Below are 24286 nucleotides of genomic sequence, written 5' to 3' on the forward strand. Positions count from 1 at the left end.
GTTAGTACAATACTCATGCTTTAATTATGATAAAAAACTTGTAGCCAACTTTGATTACAGAGTACAGTAGAAGTAATGTTATTTAGTTATTGAATACAGTGTAAACCCAAATATATTGATCTGGATTCTAATTTAATATTATTAGTTTGTCTTAGTATTTTTAGGTTTATGTTATATACCGTAGATAAGTAGAATTTGTAGATTTAGTTATGCTGGGAATCTACAGTACAATTTATCTGGTCATATAAGTTCAATTGCTAGTTATATTTGGAATACTTTAGAATAATAATTTGATAGTTTGATACCGTCAACTGCTGTAAATGCAAGAAATTCGTAAGATTTGCATGGACGTTTGTAAAATATAAGACTGAAACGTAGACCTGATAATAATTTCGATAATTAATTGTAGAAATAATCTCGAGGTCTAGAATCGTCTAAAGAAAATATCGTAACAATGCTTGAAAATGCACTTAAATACTCTCTAACATAGATAATCCAAATTATACAATGTTCAGCATGAGCAATTTACATTTTAATAAATTTAACTAAATTTCTTCTACTTAGCCGTAGTGTTGCCCCAAAGTAGCTTACGGTTAGAACTACAATATTGCGCTTTTTACATTAGAATAACAATTCTTGACCTTCTATCTTCTTAGTTAGCTAGTAGCTACACGTTAAACTTGCACACTTTATCTTTTCTTTCTTATAATGGCTACCACCTTGTAATGAAACTTAGTATTATGAATGTAGACTTTTAGCTATGTTTAGTAAGATGTACGGAAGCGCAACTTTCTATATTTATCTTAAAACGTATTTGGTAGCTCGCTACTATGGCTGCTAAGAATAATATATACGGAAATACTGTAATTGTTTCCATATCGAATTCATGATGGTCCGCAGTAAAATGTTGTTGCTAACAATAGTTTGACTATGTGTAAATTATTGTAGATTGCTGCTATGCTAATTGTATCTGCGAAGGCTACGCAGAGCATAAAAGCAGGAGACATTAGATTGTCTAATTATTCTTTCTAGAAGTCTTTCAGTAGTTCTATTCGGCTAGAATAGAGCTGTATGTAGCTAGTCTTTATATTAGATCTAATAAAGTTCTAATTTTCTACTACTTGGAATATTCATGATCGGATTTTATCTCACGCCTAGGTCGTGTTATCTACCCTCGCTGTAGTCTTACAAATGGTATACTTTCAAATACTGACTGCAATAAAAGCTACTACCGATATTTTTCATATTAATGCTTCGTAATGTCATACTGTTATAACAAATTTGCAATCTTTCGAAATATTATACCTGCCATTTTACTGTATTTATATAATAATTCGGTAGATAAAGTGATCCAGGAAATAAACGAAGCTTTACAGGATATTAAAGTTTTTTGCATAATAATTCTAAGACATTTTAAAATTATCAGCATAAAAATTCTTATGCTAACATTGAAATTAGTTATTAAACGAAATGTGCTGACCATCTACTGCAAGCTAATCATAACTTATTAATGTACTTCATCAAGCCTAATGTACTCTATCTTAGAAACCTTCTGATTTAGCTTTACTAAAAATGCTAGCAATAAATTGTTTTTAATAAATCATGAAAGCTTTAATCAATTTCCAGATTCTCGAAACGAAATTTTAATCTCAATTCATACTCACAATTAATAAGGTATTTCAAATAGCCTTAGTTTCCATTTTTAAAAATAGTCTTTTAAATCGTAGTGATATGCTATCGCCATGTTAAAATAGCAATTTATATTCGAACTGTATATTATAAATGTAGAACGAATCTGCCCAATGCAGGCAATCGTATACGATATGTAAAAGCTAAAACAACCTATAAACTTCGATCGAAGGTAGCTCTTGGGATTCATTACGAAATACGCAGTAAATGATACTGTGCAAGTATGAACTATTAGAATACTCGACATCAGGATAATCGCTTTATGCAGCGATTTAATTTGTAAAACACTTTAACTTATCGTAATCCATTTCCGCTGAGCAAAATATATACAGAAAACTGAATACATTAGTAAGCTTACTCGATGGAGCGATTATTGGCTCCGCTAGTTAACAATATTCATTATTTAAATATAAATTACGTCTTTCAACAGTATAGAGAACATAACCTATGAAAAGCACTAAAACAGAACAGTAATCCTAAATCAAAACCCAGATCAAAATCAAAGGTCCGATCAAAATGTATAGTTTCATATTCATTTTTGTTTTTGCAAAGTAACAGAACATCTACTGTATTTTTTAATTACAGTTAACAGCAAATTTTATCGCAATTAAAGCACCAATATTATAATAACTGAATGCATCGGTTAAAATTGTAATCTTACAATTTAGGATACCATTTAATAAAATATCTTACCTGATATTATTAAATTCTAACATGAATAAGGTAGCCAGATTCACTATGTGCACATATACAAAGTAAATTATAGTGTAATTAGAATATACTGTAACTATATTTTACTCTTAAATATAGACATGTTGTATTTATCTTATATTTAGACATATCTACAGTCCGCTTACTTCACATTCATATATAGGCTACTTTACAGTATTTAGTTATTACAGTCCTCGCTGTTTGCTACAATCGTCAGCTATGTTGTAACCTGTTATGGTATATGTTGTATCTAATTCTACAATCCTATTCTCTGCTTGTGCTCTATCTTTAAAACTATAAATACCGCCGTTTTCCACCTCAGAAATCGTTAGTTTCCTGGTTAGTCTTCACACGTTACTCACGACAGCTTGCACGCTGGTCTACCGTAACTACCTCACTGTACTTACTTTACTACTTAAAATAAAGTATATTTTTTATACAACTTTTGGTGTACTAATTGTAAATGGCAACTAAATCTCAATCCTCCAAGATATCGAACCCTCCATCACATTTCATTAGTTGAATATTATAGTAATTAAAAACTTATCAGGACGGCAAATGAGTTTGAGGCTACTAATAATACAATATTAGTAGATTTATTAACTATTGTACTCGAAAAATTTCGCTACGTTTAAAAGGTTGATATGAGGCTAGCAGTTGTCTTAATTATCCTATCCCAATTTTTGAAATGAACATAACATTTGGCAGTATATCTTTGTCTTACACTTTTAACTCAGTACTTCTTATTCTATATTAGATCGTAACTATGTGAAAGCTTCAGATATTTACAGCTTCGCAATGTTATTTTGGGAAATTTGGCATTGGAAATCGATAACAGATTTGTTTGACAGGAATATTAATACTGATCAGGGTCCAAAAACAGACGATTTATTTACAACAAATACACTTACCCCGAAGATTCCTGAAAACTTATATACTACTTGCTTTAATTCCATAGCGACCAATCCTAAAGAAAGACCGGATATTCCATTTTGGCATGATATACTTTCAAGTGCTAAATAGTTCCATAATTTATTGCAAAATATCAACAGTTTCACACGGCAAATACGAGAAATTCATAAGATTTTCATAGATGATTTACGAAATATACGTTGTCTTAATTGCAATTCTAGTATTTAGCGGAAGCCACAAATGCTAGGTCTAGAATTGCCAGAATCAATTTCGTAAGGAGTTTGCGCTTACACTTACTTTTATACGTATATTTTACTTTAGCGTAGATAGTCTAAATTGCGCAATGTTTAGCATGAATCAGTTACACATTTTATTCCAGCAAATTTACAACTAAATTTTTTCATGTAGCCAAAGAGTAGTCCTAAAATAATTTAAGTTTAAATCTGCAACGCTTTGCTCTCTACATTCTATAGGTAATTCCTAATCTTCTATCTTGTTAATTAACTGTAGTTTTTACATGGTAAGTTTGCACGCTTTAATTATTCGACTTTACTATAGCTATCTGATTTAGTCTCGTCATTTATCTACGGTGTTATCTAAGACGATATCCCCTTAAAACTTTAATTGCAATAAAAAATATTACTCCTATTAATCCTTCGTAATTTCTTGCTATTATATCGGATTTACAATCATAATTTCTTGCTATTACGTCGGATTTACAATAGGACTATCTCTGGACTATATCTTACAGCAAAAGCTCACAGTTTATATATCCTTTGTTACAGAATGAATCGTGCACATTACAATCATATCTTGGCAATTAAGTCGCAAGATAACAGTTTATCATCTCGCGAGCTATTCATTATTCACGCATCTAATTAAAGCGCGGTAATGCAACTCTCACAGTAATAACATAATTAGCGCTATCTATTATTATCATGAAATCTTAATATCAAGATCTCAAAAGTATCAAGACAGTACGTATTGTAAACCTCGTCTACAAATAGATATCTTCAAAATCATATAATCTAACATACGAGAACTACTACTCTCGTACAGTCTTATAAACACAATTCAAGCTATATTTGGGGCTGCATTACGACATCGCTTAGTGTCTAATGTGCCATCAAGTCTTAGAATCTATTGCTATCGAAAAATTGCAGCATAAATGTTGCGATTTGATCAGCGTAATAATCAATAGCTATTTTAATATCTTTGTGATAATCTTGGTTTCCTGCAACGATTTCAGCTGCTAATATCCTATTTATCAGACTGTTTAAGTAGGAGATAAGACCATTACGAACTAAGTAGGAGCAATTCGTTATAGGTTGGTACAGATGGGTCTAAACCTTCACTTTGCTGTTAAACCAAGTAAACATAATAAATACAAGACAATCACTATTAATACCTAACCTATATCCATTTTAAATGTAACTATGGTATAAAATGATTGCGAATACATTACTTGTCACCAATATGTGTGTATAATTCTGTAATAAAGATACACCAGAGGTATTTCCGGGTCTCATTTTATCTCTAGCTACTAATTTACGCGTAATTCATATTCTAAACCGTACGCGATTATAAAAATAAGATTACAACAAAAGCTTGAATCATTCCGCAATAAGAATTATGCGGAGCGATGTTTCAAGAATGCAACTTAATGCATAATTTAATAACTGGATTAAAACTAAAGCCAGAAGACAAAGTCTTGAGTTTGGTGAAGAGGCGTAGAGAATCAAAATTTATAGATTTCGATTTTTTAAAACGCCTCTTTAAGAAAATCTAGATTTTTACATAGATACTCCTGATCTTCTAAACTATAATAATCACTATAGCATAAACGGATGGGTATCACTGCACTTATTAACCGAACATACATTGGTACACATAAGAGGTTTCTATTTTTATTATAAAAAGAAGAAATAGCAACAGATATCATTACATTGCCAAAAAATCGCAGTCTTCATTATGTTTAATGTGTACATTGTAGTTCAGCAAAGCAGCTAATTAGTTTAATTTAATAATGCCACTTGAAATACTACGACAGCACCAGCGAGAGTTATCATAACATACAAGAAATTGATCAAATATTATTCTATAATATACCGTAAATGTGATGTTTTAAGGCCCTTATTAAGAAACTGCAGTAACTATAAAATGAATCTAAAACGATGCAAATATTTTTTATTTACAGTACGCGTATCTCTCTACTTATAGTTATTTAGACCTAACTCATGTGATAATATTGCATATAGTTTACTCATACTAGAATTAAACGATAAGAACATAGCAGTTTTACAATGATATTAAAACGAAAATTGATTCTTCCTTCTATGACTGCAATATAAGTAGCTGGTGATTGAAAAATAAAGACTTAAATCATAATCGAAATTATAATTTGAGTATGCTAACTCAGCATGCTACGTAAATTTGAAAGACTTCAATCGTATCCACAAGGGTAACTATGACAAAATATTGATGGACCGGTATCCTGTATGGTATTCTACGAGTGTAATACTTACCAGAGCATTAAAAAGATTAAAAGATGCCGAACATCCTAGAGACTTCTGCTAATTACTGTAATTGCATACTTCTAAAGTATGGTAGTAGTGTGGATTAAAAAACTGTGTTACACGAAATAGTTGATTGTGCCTAATAGAGTAATTATGGATTGTGGCTGGTTTGATGAAATAGTATTCAAGTATTTTTGGTATAACTTGCGCGGACATTATCTATCTCTACCGTAAGTTTCTCAATATCTTCAATCTTACGAACTACAGAATCATTTGATTGAGGATTTCTTTTAGTAACTTCCATAGCGAAATCTTCCTTTTTCTCTAAACCCTGAAGTATTTGCTTTTGTTTGCTCTTAATTGACTTTCTAATTGGCTCAGCATAAGCCCAAGCCATTTTATTTTCATCTACGTCGGCTAATTCTGTAACAAGTTTAGGCGTCCAATGTTGTAATATATGTAAAACTTTCAGCTTTTGTCTTTTAATTCTATTTTTAGACCATATCACGTCAGATATTTTAGCAATAATTGCAGAAATTCCAGCAGAGGTTAACCCTACAAGCGAGAAAATGTTTCGCCATGATCTCTTTTCTCTAAATGGCGAAGAAGTCATATGGAAATCATAATCATCGCTCAATTCGTGGTCATCCAATTTGAATACATTATCGAAGTTCTTCAATTCCCGTAAAATGTAATCGTAATATAAATTCATACATTCTCTTATTTTTTCAGAAAAGTACTTAAGTGGGATACATTCTTTTTCCCAGAACGTTAATAGACGCTCAAATCGATCCAAAAATAAATTGTAGGCAACGTCTGTGATATTAGTAACTCGTCCCCGAATTGGAATATCTTCTAGTTTCCAAGATATCATGCCAGTTTTAAATTTATCGCTTTGTAAAAAGTCGTTTAAAGAATTGGCAATTTCTTCGACTCCTACATCAAATGTTTTATCAATATCTATGTGGAAATCTTGATTTTCTATGACCTTCTTAGCTGATTGAACACTATTTTTTATCGCACGTAAGTGAGTCATCCGATCAGCAGTATTTAAGGAATTTAATTTAGCCATCGTTTTGTAACCTTTCTTGACCTCTTTCAGAATCGAATTCATCTCACTTATAGATATACAACAAGTAAAAAACACCTATTAATAGGATACTTACTATATCCATTTCGATATTATACATGTTCTTTGAGAATAGCTTTATTGACATATGCTGAGTACGATTAATTCAAAAATATTAACTTGCATAGTTATTTGATTAAGTAGGAAATACATAGAGTATTTAATTAAAAAACGCCCGATACCTGCTATGAATCAATGTTATCTTCTTCAGACTGTCTTCTATTAGTTGAGAAATAAGTGAATAAACTGCTACCAAATCGTCCGATATGTATCCTGCTTCAAAATGACTTTGTGTCTCCTCAGTTGATAAAAATAATAGTTGTGAATCGCGAAATCCAGGCCAAATTGTTTTCAGCTTATCTTTAGTGTCTTTTTCAACCGTACTTTTTTCTGCATCTGGGACCTCATCCCATTTATTGCAGATAAAAATAGCTGATTCCGGAGAGAATTTGTTGAATTTTTCCTTCTCTACATTTCTCATTGTGCTAGTAAGTCTCACAAGCTGTGAATCAGCGAAAACATCTGTTATCTTCGATAGATACCGGAACTTAGATTATAATCACTTCGTATTAAATCTGATTATTTTAAAAGCTTACTCGATCTGTATGTATACCACCAGCATTTGCAGAATTGATGACATAAATAATTGAGCATGCCTTGGGTAAGTACTTTTCGATTTGCTGATTTGCTAAAGATGTTTCCCCAATTCCTGGGCTATCTGCTACGAATATACCGGCCTAATTCAATTTAGAAAGAATTCCGTATAAACTATTTCTGTCCATGTTTGCTAAATCACAATAAAGGGTATTGGTAACTGTAATAATAACCAGCTAATACCATCTAATAGATTAATATTTTTTGAATGTCTAGAAAATAAACTAAACAGTATTATAGTTGCATAATTAAACGTTCCATTAGTCAAATGTTGAATTTTTTCTCATTTGCCTTACACTACTCCGATCACTGTTCTTATCAAATTCAATCGCACTAGACAAACCTTTAAAAAATTAAAATTCCAATAAATTTCGAGCTTTCCAGTTGTTAATTGTGTATCATCCGAATCCTCATCAGCAGATTCATCATCTGTAGAGACAGATAATTCGGGTATGTCTTCAATGCCTGTATTGACTTAATCTAGTAGAGAAATCCTTGATATTTACCTGCTATATTTGTGAAAAAATTTTTCTTGCCTATCGATCTCATGGCTTCTTTAATCTTTGATTTCATATCGTGAGCATCTTTAATTTGAGTTATTTGTTCTAATTGTTCCAACTTTTTATTAACTGGATTCCAAGCAAATGGCTTTATGCAAGCATCTGTCGAATAATATAATTCGCATATACATGTTGTTGAATGCAAATGACTGGCAGTTAGCAAGGATTCGCCTAGGATTAAATTAATAAAGCTGCTCTTTCCAGCGCTTACTTCTCCTAAATTCATATACAAGTAAAATGTTAGCTATCATCAAAACCGTAATGTATTTGAGAGAGAATCCACTATGCAGGATAAAATTAAGCAACTATTATTCAATCGACTTGACGCAACTAAACTGACAGAAGATAAAGTTTATCGTTAAATGGTACAGCTTAAATAGTTTACATGCTAAATCATATACAGTTAGCTACATTTTTGCATTGCAGTATTATTTAATATTTTATCGAAAAAGGATATTATTAACTATGGTCCATTCTAAATACTGCGTAGGTTACATTTGTTAGTGGAGACCAGGTAAACATAAAAAAACGGAATAAATCGTTACGCTTAAGCACATAATTGGCCACTTTAGCAAGTATTGCAAACTGTATGCATATTGTTTCTAAATGCGAATTACATATAATAAATGCCTGAATAATGTGTTGTTGCGGATTATTAGCAATAAATGACTACTATATTGTTATAGTAAAAGATTAGCTATTTTTGATAGACCTGCAACAAGTATTGGATATTCCATGTCGCGTAATTTGCTAATATATTTGCCTATGTTTTGCAGATAGTGGCGATGCTCATCATTTGCATTGACTATATTAGCAATCTCTGGTTCTAATTTTTGAAAGATAAGCTGATTTGCTGTTTCTAATATACTGATTAACTGTATCTTTATTTCTTCAAATTTGATAATGGCGTTTTTGATCCTTTTGTAAGACTGCAATCATAAAGAGAGATTAACTTAAAAATCAGATTTTCATCAATAAGAATAGTGATGTTTTAATTCAAGTCTTGTAAACCTTCGTCATAATAAATGATACTTTAATCATGGAATACAAATATAGATGATATAAATAATTTAGTAAAACAATACAGATTGTGGAAAAGATAGATTTATTCGAATAAATAGTAAGTCTTACGTTGGAGTCTTTATAATTCCTCACTGTTTGATTTTTTCTAAATAAATCTAATCGGTATCTAAAATCTCGCAAGTTTCTTAGTCCTTTTATACTGACTCCGTACTCTTTACAGATAATTCTGCCGCTCTTTAATTCGTTTATTCCTTCAATTTGACTTTGAGTTATAGTAGATGCCATTTCTAGATGATTAGTACGCCAAAATACCTTGTGAAGTAGATCCTGTACTATGCCAAACTGTCAATCTATTGCTTTAACCCTAAACTGAAAATAATGGCCAAAATAAATTTTATCAACTTTAGACTTTGTTAAATTTCTAGGTTTTCTAATAGTACCGTTTAAATGATGCAAAAAAATTTTCTTCAAATGTTGATTGGCACTGTCTATTCAACTTAAATCAAATTATAGTAGATTAGCTACCTTATACTCATAACTACTTTGACTATCATCTTTCTAGAGGAAATAATATAGATTTTAATGAGGATTAAACTAACAAATTTGAGAATACTCGTATACAATTGTAAAGCTTGTCTCTCTGATGGTATTTCTTGCCCTCTGCCGAAATATCTTAAGAGAATATGGTCAGTCTACTAATTATCTACAAAGATGAAATTTTTTTTCCAAATTTAACCCTATAAACCCAATGTAACTTACGAAGTCATTACATTATAGCACATTCGCTAGAATAGTAGTATAATATTCACATTCTATAGACTTTAATATTATGAATAATTATAATCATTCGATCGATTAGATCTGATGATACTTTGTACAGCGCATTGGTCAAATTTTAAAGTTAGAAAACAAAGTTTAGTATTACATTTCAAATCTCACACAATATATAAATAGCTAAATTACATTGCAATAAAGCTCTAAGATAATATAGATCTTACCAATTGGAATAAGTAATTGTAGCACACGAAAGTTGACGACGTATCATACAATGTTCAATCTAATAGTAAAATCAAAAAGAAATGCGTGCATACAGCGTTTCAAGCGTCATAAACTATTTGTTAGGAAAATGCCTGTATAATAAAGCACAATTAGGCTTTATATCGACTGTGTCTGATGATAAAGTGGCGTGAAGATCAAATAATTCGATGTCCAGCGCTTCTTAAATCACACTATTCGAAGGTATGGATGTTGATTGCTTAACACATTGCATAAATGATTATGTATAATTAAACCTTGAGGTCTTAAGGCTTTTAATTATAGTCTCAGTATCCAATGTTTTAATAAATTCTCTAGCGACAGCACAACCGAATTGGATATACTTTCTCTGCGGTCGTGAATACAACCTATTCCATTCTTTTACTTTATGTATAGTATAGTTTTAATAATGGCATTGTAATAGACAATATGAGCCTGTGTCTTATTATGTAATTATCGAATTTACCGAACATGCTATTCATGACTATCTTCACTAAGAAGTATTAATTTTTCATGATATAAATGCATATACGGAGATCGTGTAGTACTGTACTGTCGTTACGTTTGGCAATAACAATTAAAACAAATTATGAATTATCGTTACGAATAATGTACTGCGACTACAAAGATTAAATATAATCTCACTAACGTAGGCATGTTGACCAAAACAATTGAGTAGCAATAGGCGATAGCGTTGATTCTATTCGATTATACATTTCTTTTACCAAATGCAGTAATAATGTCGAAGCAACAAGTTGTGTTTTCTATGAGTGCTAACCGTTAAGGATTAAAAGAAAAGCAGACTTTATAGCAGGTTTTTGTTAACAAGAACTTGTACTATTGCAGATTAAAATTGCAAGAACAGTTCTTACCGTATTGATTCAGATACTCACATTTGCATTCCTAGCTTGCTTATGACTTAAAGATATACAGTAATTAATGCTTGATTTATTATAAGAATGGAGCTCGATGATGACTGTAGCCTCCTACGAAACCAAAATTGATGCATCCTTGTACAATAACTCAGCAAACTCGATCTTCTCCTGTATCTTGGCACTTTCAGTATTGGTAACACAAATAAATTATGATTTAAAAAAGGCTGTTTTACTAAATCCTAGACTATCCAAAGAGAATACGTTATCCTAACCGATTGTACGAGCAATCTTATAAAATAATTTCCCTAAATAGATAGATCAGGAAAGCATGATGAGGAAACGAACCATAGAATCTTGAAAAGCAAAGATTTTATAAATTTCATAACGATTCAATCAAACGTCATAACCAATTCTTTCACATTAAGAAAATCACTAAGAAATAAATTACAACCTTTCCACTTTTTAATTCTAAATCATCAATATCATCGTAGGCAATAGATATATTATTTACTGAAGGAGATACTAGAGCCATTACTGCACACACTATCATCATTTCCGTCCCATTTCGACGGTCTGTCATGCTTACTTTAATTGAATAATTTCCAGATAGAATCTATAGAATAATGTAGTTTTGTAAAATGCAATGTAGTGTAATGAAATGAAATGAAAGTGTAGAGATCAAGCTACAAAACTTTAATAAACTTTGATTGTACTTTCGTTGCGCTCCGGTCGACTAACGAAACTTTGACACCAAATAAAATTTGGAGAAATAATCGATCAACAATTTATTACCAAAAAAAAATGGAGGGAAGTATAAGCCGAACAACCTTACAAATACTTAACTTTAAGTATTAATTAAATAAGTGACAGACATAAAAACTGTCAACAACCAAACAACCTTTCAAAAAGAAGAACGTTTTAATTTATGACAATTCGACCCCGAAGGCCTTTTAAATTCAACAAGTTCTGCAAAAGAATCTTCTTCTACTCTCCCTCTAAATTTTCTAATTGCACTATCATTAATAGGCTTCGTAGAGCTGTCAGAGGTATTTAAAACTAGACATTTACTAACCAATCGCTCTTAAGATCTGTTTTAGAAAACTACTTTGCACCATTTAAGAAAACAAAAATCATTCAAAGTTCAGATACAATTTACCCTATGATTCCCTTACAAAACACTATAAAACCAACACGTTGACAATAAAATATATCAAACTTCACTTCTATCATTAATACATTATAAAAGTCTAAAATTTAACCTTTAAGCATCAAGATTTAGTCATAAAAATAACAGTCTAACTACTTAACAATCAACACAACCTCTGCCAATTTCCTTCTTATTTTCTATTTTCCTAACTAAACTTTCCTAATGTGACTTTCATGTCACGTCACAAAATTCCAAAGTTTCAAATTCATAACAAAAAGTTCAAATTTCAAAAATCAACTCTTACAATATTTTTCATAAACTAAAATCCAAAATTTAAAACAGATAAATTAATACAGAAAAATTATAAGGGATAAATTACATCGGACATAATTCCGACCGATTCCAAAATCCGGATTTTATAAAGATCACAGTATGTTTTATGATGTTTTAGCGTCAGGTTGTACGGTTACTGTACGATTATAGACTACATTGCAGGACTCTACTGTCATGTTATAAATCCCCTTTCTCTATGGATAGGGTTTTGTTACTAAGTCAAATTCATATATAATTTAAATAGACTATCAAACGCCCTTTCTTTAGATTAGGCAATTGCTTTAGGGCTACTGCTATAGTAATCTATATAATACCTTGTAAAATAATGAAGAAGAAAAGATGGCGACATGATGATTTGGTAGCGTAAAACTTAAAGACACTATCACTTTATAGGTATTTTCTATAGTAAAATAATACTAGTTACATACTAAAAGCTATAAAGGATTCTACTTTTAGTCCTTTACTACAGCAGCATACAAATAGCCAACACTTACCGTAGCACTGATTCTCCAAAGGGTAAATTAATAGAGCGAATTTCTCCTGCACTTATTTCTAATTAAATATTATTTCAGAGTTGATTGATATTGCTATGATTTATGGTAAGTCTCAACTTAATGTAAATTAGATGTCTGTTGATTATAGTTACTGAATTTTGGAGTAACAGGATCGATAAAGTATAATTTTACTTATGGAAGAGACTATGCGTACGAGGCAATAGTTCTATTCTTACAATCTAACATAATAGTTTATTCTTCTCTGTCAAATCTTCAAGAGAGGGATACAGAATATTCAAATATTTATTTAATATTTATGGAACTTCTTTTAGGCACTATAAATTATCTTTCAATAAATCTGACATGATCAAACACCTGTTGGGTATCTTTATGATAAGGTTTGTCGATTCTATTAATACTATAATCAATAAGCGTTAGAATTTAAAAATCGTTTCAATGCCACCGGTACTAATGCGATAAAGGATAGATGGCAAGTTGTAAACTTGTGAACTCTATTATCAAATTAGCTCAACAACTGCAGTACTCAAATCAGCTCTTCAATACGGTCTTTGACATATCATAGAATACATTCATTTAACAAATCCTAAATACTAGCATAAAACTTTCTGAATGACTAACTAGCCAACTCGACTAGCTGAACTAACTCAACTCTGAGCTACTGTTACGCAGTCGCTTACGTACTGTACTGTGCTAAAACTAGATATCAATGAGTTTAGTCATTTGACTTAATACGATATATTAAGACCGACTACATTTATATAGTCTGTACAAGTTAAGGTAGTGCAGAAGTACCGAAACCGCATAGTCCTAACAATGTATTATGTCGGACATGTTATTACATTATGCCAACTTTGATAATTATATAAATAGTACCGTACTTAATAAGCTACATTCGACGAAAACAATATTTATTTTTCAGTATAATTAGCCAATTTAATTGAAATCATACAGCATTGCCAATATAAACTATAGTAAAATCCCAAAATTAACCTAATAAATGTACCCTATCATCGGCATAGTGGAAGTATATCATGAGTTCTTAGTTAATTTATAGCATCTATGAAGTAAAGCTGACTTAAAACCATTAATTGCAAATTACTAGGACCTATAGCTATCTAAAGTAAGAATTAATTTTTGCCTACCATTGCAATAAGCTATGTTACGTTCATATTGGAAATGAAATGTTTAAATTATACATCGACAGCTATTCTACAGAGCTTTGTACGAATATTTATTTATGGTATTTGGCAAGTATAGCTTGTTTGAGCAAAAAATTTTGTCAAAGAATTTAGGTATAATAAAATCGTGAATATTATCATAAGCAGTATCAAAATGGTTAATTAAATAATACAATATAATAAACTACGTTTTTACTACTGATTTTAATACACGTAGATTTCTTAGATAAATGATATGCGATATCTATAATTTAAATGTCGCTGTCATAAGTTTTCAGGACATCGTTAATTCTTGTTCTAAGTTTATTAATGATATCTATCTTTGCTACTGCAATATCGCTAGTTATAGAGAAATCATTTTCAAAAATTCGAATAATAAGCTCTTCATTTGCTTCTAAATGCTGAAATATCTGTTTTCGCATATCCTCATTAGCCTTCCTAATTGGTGTTGTATAAGCCTGTGCAATTTCAGACGCTTTGTTTTCGTTCGCTAATTCTGAAACAACACTAGCTGCATTTCCTTTCATGACTTGTAAAATTGTCTTTCTTTGTCTGTCGATGCTTGCTGCTATTAAAACACCATCTATGATAGCTATACTAATCAAGGAAATAATAAGGCCAATGCCGCCTGTTACGCCACCGATTACTCCTCCAACAGCTGCAGTAGCAATGCCTTCAGCCATAGAGGCCCCAGCTACTGCAGCTGCAATCCCACTGCCAACAGTACCAGTGATAATACCAGCTCCAGCGTAAAAGGATTGCCATGATTTTTTTCTTGTAGCCACAGTGAAATCCAACTGTGGTTTAATTTCCTCAAATGATGAAATCATACTCAAGTCTGGTAAACTATCAATACTGGAAGTATCTAATTGTAATGAATTTTCTAAGTCCTCCATTGCCTGCAAAATATCACTGTACTGCGCCCTTAAAGATCGCTGTACATTATCATAAAATAGCCTAAGTTCGCCATTCTGTTTTTCCCACATCATTAATAACCGAATAAATCGATCACAAAACAAACCCCGGGCAACTTTTTTAATATCGACGATTTTTTCTCGAATTGGAATATCCTCTAATTTCCAGGATGACATACCTTCTTTAAAATCTTCGGTTTTTAAGAACTGAAGCAAAGAAATACTTATGTGTGCAGTACCGTGATTGATAATTTTTTCAGGCTCGCTATGAAAATTTTGACTTGCCATGATGCTTTTAGCTTCGTTGTTCCTATACTTTAAAAGGTGTAGGTAACTTGATTTGCCATCATTGTGCATGAAAGAGCGTGTATCAAATAAACGGTATCGATTAGCCATAACCCCTAATAATGAATGAAACCAGCTGCGTACGGTATGTGTATATGTAATAAACGAAAGAAAACCGAATGTTAAGGTATAATCTACTACATCAATTTTAATAAGCTACAAAATGTTAATGCTCAATTTACTACATTAATTTTAATACGATCCGTTTCGAAAGCAAGGTATATTTTGTAATGTACTCAATACTAATTTGAACTAAAATTAGCATCTTAGTGAATATGGTCAGTGATACAATTAAGAAACACAACACACCTGCTATAGTTTACTATGGCCCCCTTCAAGCTGTCTTCTAGTAGTTGGCCTAGAAGGGAGTAAACTGCTTTCAAATCATTTGATACAAAGTTAGCTTTAAGGTGACTGCGTGCATTCTCAGTTGATAAGGTAATTAGCTGAGAATCGCGAAAATTGGGCCAAATTAGCGCTAGCTTTTCTTTAATTTTATTTTTAACGGTACTCCTCTCAGCCTTTGGAATAGTATCCCATTTATTACAGATAAAAATAGCTGATTCTGCAGAGAATCGCTTTAATTTTTCTTTCTCTAAATTTTGTTCTTCTGTTATAAGTCGCACCAGCTGTCGAGTAGAAAGTGGTTCATTATTTTAGAAAGAAAATTTAGACTATTTTTCGTATCTTATACGATTATTAAACACTTACTCGATCTTCTTGTATGCCGCCAGCATTTGCAGCATTAATAATGTAAATAATTGAACATGCATTGGGCAAATAATTTACTATTTGTTTTGTTGCTAAACATGTTTCGCCAATTCCAGGGCTATCTACCAAAAAAATACCGTCCTAATTTCAATTTGAAAAGAATCTTACTTCAATTATTTTTGAAAACATTGGCTTGAATTTTGCATTCAATGTAATCTACTAACACCAACAATAGTCAGCTAAATCCATTTAATAAAGCAATTTTTGTTAAACAGCCAGATGGCAAAAATGTTTCGTCAATGAAAAAACTGATTTTTCTTATTTGCCTTACGATATTTCAGTTAATCGATTAATTCAATTCTATTCTACTAGCCGAACCTTCAAAAGTGGGAAATCGCTATAAATTTCAACCTTTCCGCATGTTAATTCTAAATCATCAGAATCACTGCGATCGATACAAATACCATCTACTGAGGTATTCGATAGGTTTTGTTCTTCTTCGTTCCAATTATCTTCAACTAAGTTAGAAGTTGAACTCCGCCATTTTACTACGAAATCAGTAAAGATGTTTTTGCTTGATACCGAATTCATGCTGCTTTTGATCTTTGCTGCAATATTAGAAATATTCTCGATAGGTATCACTTGAGACTCCTCCAACTTTTTCTTACTTGAATCCCAAGTAAATTGCTTAAAAACAGAATCTCTAGAACTACGTAATTCACATATACATGTTGTTGTGTGCAAATGACCAACAGGTAGCACCGATTCGTTCAAGAGTAAATTAATAAAGCTACTTTTTCCAGCACTTACTTCTCCTAACATGATAACCAGGGAGAAATATTGACTATTATTATAATAATACACAATTCTAAATCGTTATTGACTCTAAAAGCAATTCTATTAGCATAAAGATTATATTTCTCGAACCTGTAACTAAGATTGGACATTCCATGTTGCGTAAATGTTTAATGCATTTTTGGATATTTTCTAAGTAATGTTGATCGAAAGCTTTGACTATATCAACAAGTTCTGGCTCTAATTCTTGCAGGATAAACTGGTTTGCACTTTCCAATAAATCGATAATTCGCATCTTTGCTTCCCTAAATTTAGCCACTGCACCCTTGAACCTCTTGATGAGCTACAATTATTAGGGAAATTTGACATTAAAGTATAAGATGTTATTTGTAGTGCACTGTAAAGTGTCAGCTTAGGTTGTACATACTCAGTGGCAATAATATCTTTCTTTAAATTATATAACATATAATTAATAATCTAGGCCTGAGATAGTTTAAGAATATCTTTCTTTCCAATCAACTACAGATCGTAAACGAATATCTTCTAGCTGTAATGAAGACCAAATGTAATTGTGCAATAAAATTAAAAAGTGCAACCGGCTAAAAAAATATTTATAGCACTTACAGAATTGCTCTTATAATTTTGGATAGTTTCATTCCTTAGCATTAAACCTAATCGTTCTTTAAAATCGCCCAAAGTTTTTAATCCCTCCATACTGATAGCATACTTCTTACAGACCTTTTTAGCATCTTTGAAGCTGCATATTTCATCAATCTCGCATTGAGTTATGAGATTCTCCATTTCTTATTGTTATTATTCGTCAGCAACAGTAGTTCCAATAATTTTCAGTAGAATATCCTATATACCAAACTACAGATTCCTAGAATTGAATCCTTAATTAGAAATTTGAAAGGAAGACATTAATTTTCATATTTGCTTCAAAATTTTTCTATAACTATGCAAAAGAGTATACGCGTATGTAAAATGTATTAGTTTTGTAGGAAACTTTTATTACGTTAAGGAAAATAGCTGTCATTTAAAGATTTAAAAATATGCAGTATACCACACTGGCATCAAGTTTATTTGCCAGGATAGAATGATGATTTTTGACTTGATTTTTCGCAGCATACTGCAGTGATTAACGTGGAGGGCTAGGGTATGCTTTTAAGAATTGTAGAAATTTCGTAAACGAGAGAATATATCATAAAGATAGGACAATAAACTACAGTATAAACTCAACTTAGTTTTAAACATAATACGATTTTTTAATTTATAAAACTCAGGAAATTTGTCTCGGCGAATTTAATTGGCTAAACGTTTCAATAATAGTAATGCTCGATTTTATTTCGGTTTCTCATTAAGCAAAAATGTCCCTACTTAACTTAAATTACTTAGTAACTTTTGTGAATTTATATAAGTGGATAATATTTTGGTCTTTGATGGATATTGATTCATTTACGGCAAATAAAACATAATATTATTTTAGTTTTAAACTAATAGATGCTGAGATCATCCAGAGAGTTTACATTTTACAAATTCTAGCATGTCAAAATCTTTCATAAATTGCATATTTCAGCCGTTTGGATTGACTGATACTAATAGAAAATAGTTATACAAGTTAAGTAAACCCTTCTGCGAGCAAGTGACTAACTGGCAAAATATCTTCATCATAATTGACAACCACATTCTGGTGTATAACTATACAATAATTAAAATGCTATAGTAATTCTGTACATACTCGTATATTTTATAGCCGTGCATTAATATAAAAAAGTTCATACTGAGAATTTTTACTCTTACTGCTATGGGTTGACAAACTGAGAACTATCGGGTTGCTAGTGATAGCTGATTCGACAACCTAACGTAATAACTACGATTAATATTTTAAACAAAATAAATTTTACGGCTTGCAAACTGTTTCCAGGAATAGATCTAAAATAGTAGATTAAATAGCGTACGGCATTTAAATTTCTTTTCCTTCCTAATTACTGACAAAAGTTTAAGTAGTTTAGACGCGTATCAGCAGCAGGTTGAAGAAAGTAGACTAGGTGAACATGGATCGTTTGCCTACACTATTTAGTATATCAATTGATCCGTTAGCTAATTGAATGATTTTGATATTGCATTTCAATGCTAATAAAGTTAATTAATTACTTTAGGTCTAAGCTTACTGATAAAACACCATACCCTTCCAAAGAAATGCTTGCAGTATCTTGATAGCCAATTTTATAAGTATTCGGATATCTGATGTTTCAAATGCATTAAACTAATCCTGTTATCGTATTAATGTTGCTGCTGTAGTAGAATGATCGCGATCTACTTTATTAATTTGATCTGGAACGGAAGTACGTTGCGATTCAATATGAAGATCAATCAATATGATGAATCATGTCAAGCATAGACATTATTAATTTACGTCAAACCCTGTTGACGTTACGCTGGCATGATGATTGATTAAGCTTAGGCGACAAAACAAAGTTCATTACAACCCCAGGCGACTAAAAGTTTTATTGTCTTTAGAATAACTGAAACTGTATGGTCCTCCCATGTAATCGCGCTATGATAAATCAAATATCTTGCTGTTCTAATGTTCGTATCGCGTTGATGGAGGCGTGCAGCATTGGATAATAATTTCTTTTACCTAATTAGGCATTATTTTCTTCGATCATAGCGCCATAACAAATGATGTTGCTAATTAAACAATTGCTATATTGTTTTTTGATTTCATTTATAGTAGTCCTACTAGTTTCATCTAGGAGCATCACTTCTTAATTACGCGATTTTACAGAGTACAATGTTATGTATATAGATGACTATGATAATCACCCTAAATAACATGAAAACTGTTGTTGGTTGTAGCAGAATGAATTCTGCAGTAATTGCTATTCTCGATCCTTCGGAATCATAATATCAGATTAGAATATGTTGTGTAGGCGAAGTCTCTGAACTCGCGCTATAAGCAGTTTTTCGATTTCTAAAGTAATCAAAGGATAACACTAGCCAAAAAGATCTCTTTCTGAGTTTATTAAGAGAGTAGAGGTCTAGGGGGATTTCAAGATGCTGTAACCACAATAACTTGAAATAGTATTATGCTTGCAACGCGATGAAAATTGATAGACCAAGTTCGCTACATTTGAATTTGCCTAGAATAAGTATGAGGCCGAAATAACGGGTTAACTTCAATCAAAGCTAACAGTCTAGCTGGGATATTGAGTATTAATTTTAGTTAGTTGCAATGAATTTTGAACATAGTATATGATGGAGCATTTTAGATAGAGGAGAGATCTCCTCTATCTCAATTTATAAAGGCTACTGTAGATTCTAACAAACTAAGCGCTCTTTAAAATGTCCAAAGGCAGTGCACATATTAAGATTGAATATCAGCATGATTTTTTAAATGGATGGTAACATGTTAAGGTAGAATGTGAACTTTAAATATGTTTTACCGTGGTAATCAAGATATAACGCGACGTAGCAATAATAAGGTATAACGCAGTTTTAAGTTATATCAAGTTTGTCAGCTAGATTCTAAAATATTAGATGTAACTGTTGTGACTGCGATATAAATTTAAAGATGGCTTTGGTAAAAAAACTAATTAATTTAACAATGTGACATTGTAATGTGTATTACTTCCAACCCTACAGTATCTAGTTACACAAGGAGATTTAGTTTTCTACGTAGCGGTGGTTAAAAATAATTTATTACTTGAAATATTTCGTTGAATTTTACAGTAGTAGAACTAAAGATAATGCAAATACGCACATAATTAGCTCAAAGCTATCGGCCCCTCTCCCACTCTAAGGAGTGGGCATTTTAGACCTTTCTAGGAAGGATTATTGATAAACATATTTACCCAATCCCTATTTCAGTCTATTCAAGTAATATCTTATTTTAACTTCCAATACTACTCCTTATTCTAATTAACACTTAATATGGCTCTTGCAAGTGCGAGACCCCAAGCTACGTATGATTGCCATCCCTCACTTTGGGTCAATCATATGTCAAGTACTGAGACGTGCAACACTTAATAAGGGTGCCTCTAGCACCGCTAATCTACTATCTTATTTACGCGGGGGCTCAGCTTAATCTAGTTTTCCTACTGATATTTAGCAGGAACTCGAAGCTTTGACATGCTATCTTGAAATACTTCATCACTGTACAGTACATACAGACTTTAATTAATGTATGAAATCAGCTAATTTTTAATCATAACCCTAGCTGAGTCACTCCTGGCCGAACTAGAAGTTACTGAGGACATCAGTGAAGTTTACGATACTGCAGATCGATTAAAATTAGACGTCGATGCAGATAATATCTCATCCTTAAAGGTTCAGATTATGCAGACTATCCTTAAACTACTGACTATTGATAGCCAAATTACATATCAAGATATAGATAATTACTGCCTGATTAATTGTCTTTTACAGTATTTTGTAACGATCATTAATAATTAATAATTTCATCAATTAATAAATCAATAACATAAGATAATCGCGTCTTAGTACCACTTTATTTTCATTTAAATCGATCATTGCTAGTAGATCATATTCAATTATGTTGCATAATGTTATCGTATAAGTGATGCATTCTGTTAAGATAAAATTTAACATGTTATAATGTATATCCAATATGCTAATCCTGTATAGTACATTACTTTTGATATAGCATGCCGTGTGTAAAGAGTTCGATAGAGTAATCTCAATGTAACATTAATGAATGCATGAAATCAACACCGATACTATCCTGTATGGCCGTTTATGAAAATTGAGTAAATTATCAATAAAGTGACCAGTAGTTAGCTTCTAACGATAAATAAAACATCAAATATTTACGTGGTAAACACTGAGCTTATATTTTATATAATACGATCAATCACGCAAAACTAAACCTATACAAGAAATGATCTTAAACAAAGAAATAGTCACCTTAATATTATCATTCTGACACTAATCCGACTGCCCAAAGTATAATTATAATTTACGGAAATCGGAGTATAGTTTTACAGAAATTCCACTCAATAATTACCTTAGTATTTAAAAGAAGTTTCTTTCGATACTACCGCAAATATCTATCTTATCACTAGTGTAGATTTCAAAGAAGTAGATCGCTCTAGATAAATGGTATACTTAATTCTATATTTCGTCGTTATAACTTTTTAATAGCAGTTTGGTTTGTAAGAGTGTAATCATATCGAGAAACTCGATCAGTGAGAACTTCGTTTGCCTCTAAATGATGACCCATCTATCTTTGCATTTTCTCAATGGACTGCCGAATTGGCATGATATATCCTCCACAATTTTTCATAGCTATACCTTCATTGGCTAATTCTAAAATAATTTTAGGAGCATTTTTTACCAATGAAAGAAAAATCCGATTTCTCTGCCCAGTAAAATTTGTTGACAGTAGTGTACCTGTTGCTGCAACTAAGCCAACTAAGGAAATAACAAATCCGATGCCAGCTATTATAGTACCATCAATTATTCCTCCAGTAACAAGGGCATGAGCTCCTTCAGCTATAGAACTCTCAGTTAGAGCAAATGCAATACCACCGGTAACAGTTCTCGCCACAACATTAAACCAAAAAGCAATCTTTAGAATAATGTAGTTCACATATACATGTGGTTATATACAAATGAACAACCGGCAGCACTAATTCGTTTAAGATTAAATTAACGATGCTAATTTTTCCAGAACTTATTTCTCCTAAGACGTACAGAAGAAAATATTAACTGTTACTACATCTACAAAAGAATCTAATTAGAGACAAGCATGTAAATGCACAGGATGCGTTTCAATGGTTATTAGCTTAATAATTCAGTATTAAGTATATTTTTTGCACCTGCCACTAGGATTTGATATTCCATATTGCATAAATATTGAATATGCTCTTTGATACTTTCTAAATACTGTTCATCGAAACGTTCGACTATGTCAATAAGTTCTGGTTCTAATTTTTGAAGGACAAGCTGACTTGTCCTTTCTAACAATCTAATTGTTTCTAATTTTACTTTCTCAAATTTAGCAATAACTTCTTTGATTCCTTAAGCAAGCTATAGTCGTTAGGGAAATCAGATATTACAGCATAATTTGACGAGCGTATTGCACAATGCATGTTAAATCAATTTATATAAACTTTGGTAAAAATAAAATTTTTCTTTAACTATTAAAATTACAGATTATTTAAAGAGATGTTGGTAATTAATTAATAAGTAGAGATGATTTACATCAATTTATATCGTCATAAATAATTTCAGCTCCTATTTTTATACACTTTCAAATAAAACTTTACTATTTACTTCAATAAATTTACGTAATTCTAGAATCAAATATTAACAAGAGTAAAAGATTGGAAAGAATTTTTATAGCACTTGCAGAAGAATGTTTATAATTTGTAATTGTATGATCCCTTAGAAGCAAACTAATACGTTCTTTAAAATCGTCCACGGATTTTAATCCCTTTGTATTGATGTTGTACTTCCTACTATTAGCCATAGCAGCTTTGAAGTCATTTATTTTTAAAGATCTCATCATGAGTTTTGATACCAGCCATTTTAGTTGTTAAAGGTAGTTCTAATAATCAGAAGCTTGCCAGTTTCTTCTATTATGCCAAAAATATAAATTTTAAAAACTGAACGCCTTAAATTAACGTCTTGAATCATGCACCTTTTTTAAGATTTAGATATATATCAGCGTGTAGAATATTTATTAAAATACAGAATTGATAGCTTTCGAAGTCATTTCTAGTAATACTCTGAGGTAGTTAAAGTAGTGCACTCGCTTAGGAATTGGAGGAAAATTAGTTTTCTATTACACATATCAATCTAAATGCCATATTGTAAAGGTTTAAAATTTCTCGCTTATAAATCCTATGCAGATATATCTTTATATGAATAGGAAAAGCAGAGCAAAATTATAATCGGTTGGTATAGTACATGTATTCCGATAAAGAGGTAGAAACAATGTTTTAATTTTGCAATTGTTTTCCTCAAAATCACGACAGATTTACAAACCGAAACTTTAATCCTGTATTGAAGATAAAATGTTATTCTGACAAAGTCCCACAAAACTCCAAATCTCTAGCTGGTTAAGAACTTGCCCCGTTCGTCTTACCATATATTTATTTAAGATTTATGTAGCCATTTGTGGCTTACACTAAAAATCATACATGGTAATATTTTTATCATCTTATGGTACCCTTATCTTTAAGAGTCTAATATCATAAATTACCGTAGACAACCAGCGG

At 31.4% G+C, this 24286-nt stretch overlaps 4 protein-coding genes across 4 annotated transcripts; all 4 read right to left on the minus strand.

Moving 5' to 3' along the window:
• Positions 1 to 6012: 6012 nt before the first annotated feature.
• On the minus strand, positions 6013 to 6900 carry TRIADDRAFT_54947 (uncharacterized protein; the record flags this gene model as incomplete). Its single annotated transcript, XM_002111175.1, has 1 exon — positions 6013 to 6900. The coding sequence occupies one exon, from the start codon at positions 6898 to 6900 to the stop codon at positions 6013 to 6015; it is 888 nt and encodes a 295-aa protein (XP_002111211.1).
• Positions 6901 to 7117: 217 nt separating this feature from the next.
• Positions 7118 to 9479, minus strand: TRIADDRAFT_54948 (uncharacterized protein; the record flags this gene model as incomplete). The annotated part of the gene is made up of 6 exons (XM_002111176.1): positions 7118 to 7459; positions 7554 to 7694; positions 7955 to 8040; positions 8118 to 8387; positions 8884 to 9100; positions 9303 to 9479. The coding sequence occupies 6 exons, from the start codon at positions 9477 to 9479 to the stop codon at positions 7118 to 7120; spliced, it is 1233 nt and encodes a 410-aa protein (XP_002111212.1).
• A 5049-nt stretch (positions 9480 to 14528) lies between these two features.
• On the minus strand, positions 14529 to 17843 carry TRIADDRAFT_54949 (uncharacterized protein; the record flags this gene model as incomplete). Its single annotated transcript, XM_002111177.1, has 6 exons — positions 14529 to 15612; positions 15846 to 16165; positions 16248 to 16388; positions 16626 to 17062; positions 17175 to 17385; positions 17667 to 17843. 6 exons carry the CDS (start codon positions 17841 to 17843, stop codon positions 14529 to 14531), a joined length of 2370 nt encoding a protein of 789 aa, XP_002111213.1.
• Positions 17844 to 22284: 4441 nt separating this feature from the next.
• On the minus strand, positions 22285 to 22907 carry TRIADDRAFT_54950 (uncharacterized protein; the record flags this gene model as incomplete). Its single annotated transcript, XM_002111178.1, has 4 exons — positions 22285 to 22370; positions 22455 to 22632; positions 22685 to 22746; positions 22883 to 22907. 4 exons carry the CDS (start codon positions 22905 to 22907, stop codon positions 22285 to 22287), a joined length of 351 nt encoding a protein of 116 aa, XP_002111214.1.
• Positions 22908 to 24286: the final 1379 nt, after the last annotated feature.

This window comes from Trichoplax adhaerens, genomic scaffold (genome assembly GCF_000150275.1).
Source record: "Trichoplax adhaerens TRIADscaffold_3 genomic scaffold, whole genome shotgun sequence".
Lineage (NCBI taxonomy): Eukaryota > Metazoa > Placozoa > Uniplacotomia > Trichoplacea > Trichoplacidae > Trichoplax > Trichoplax adhaerens.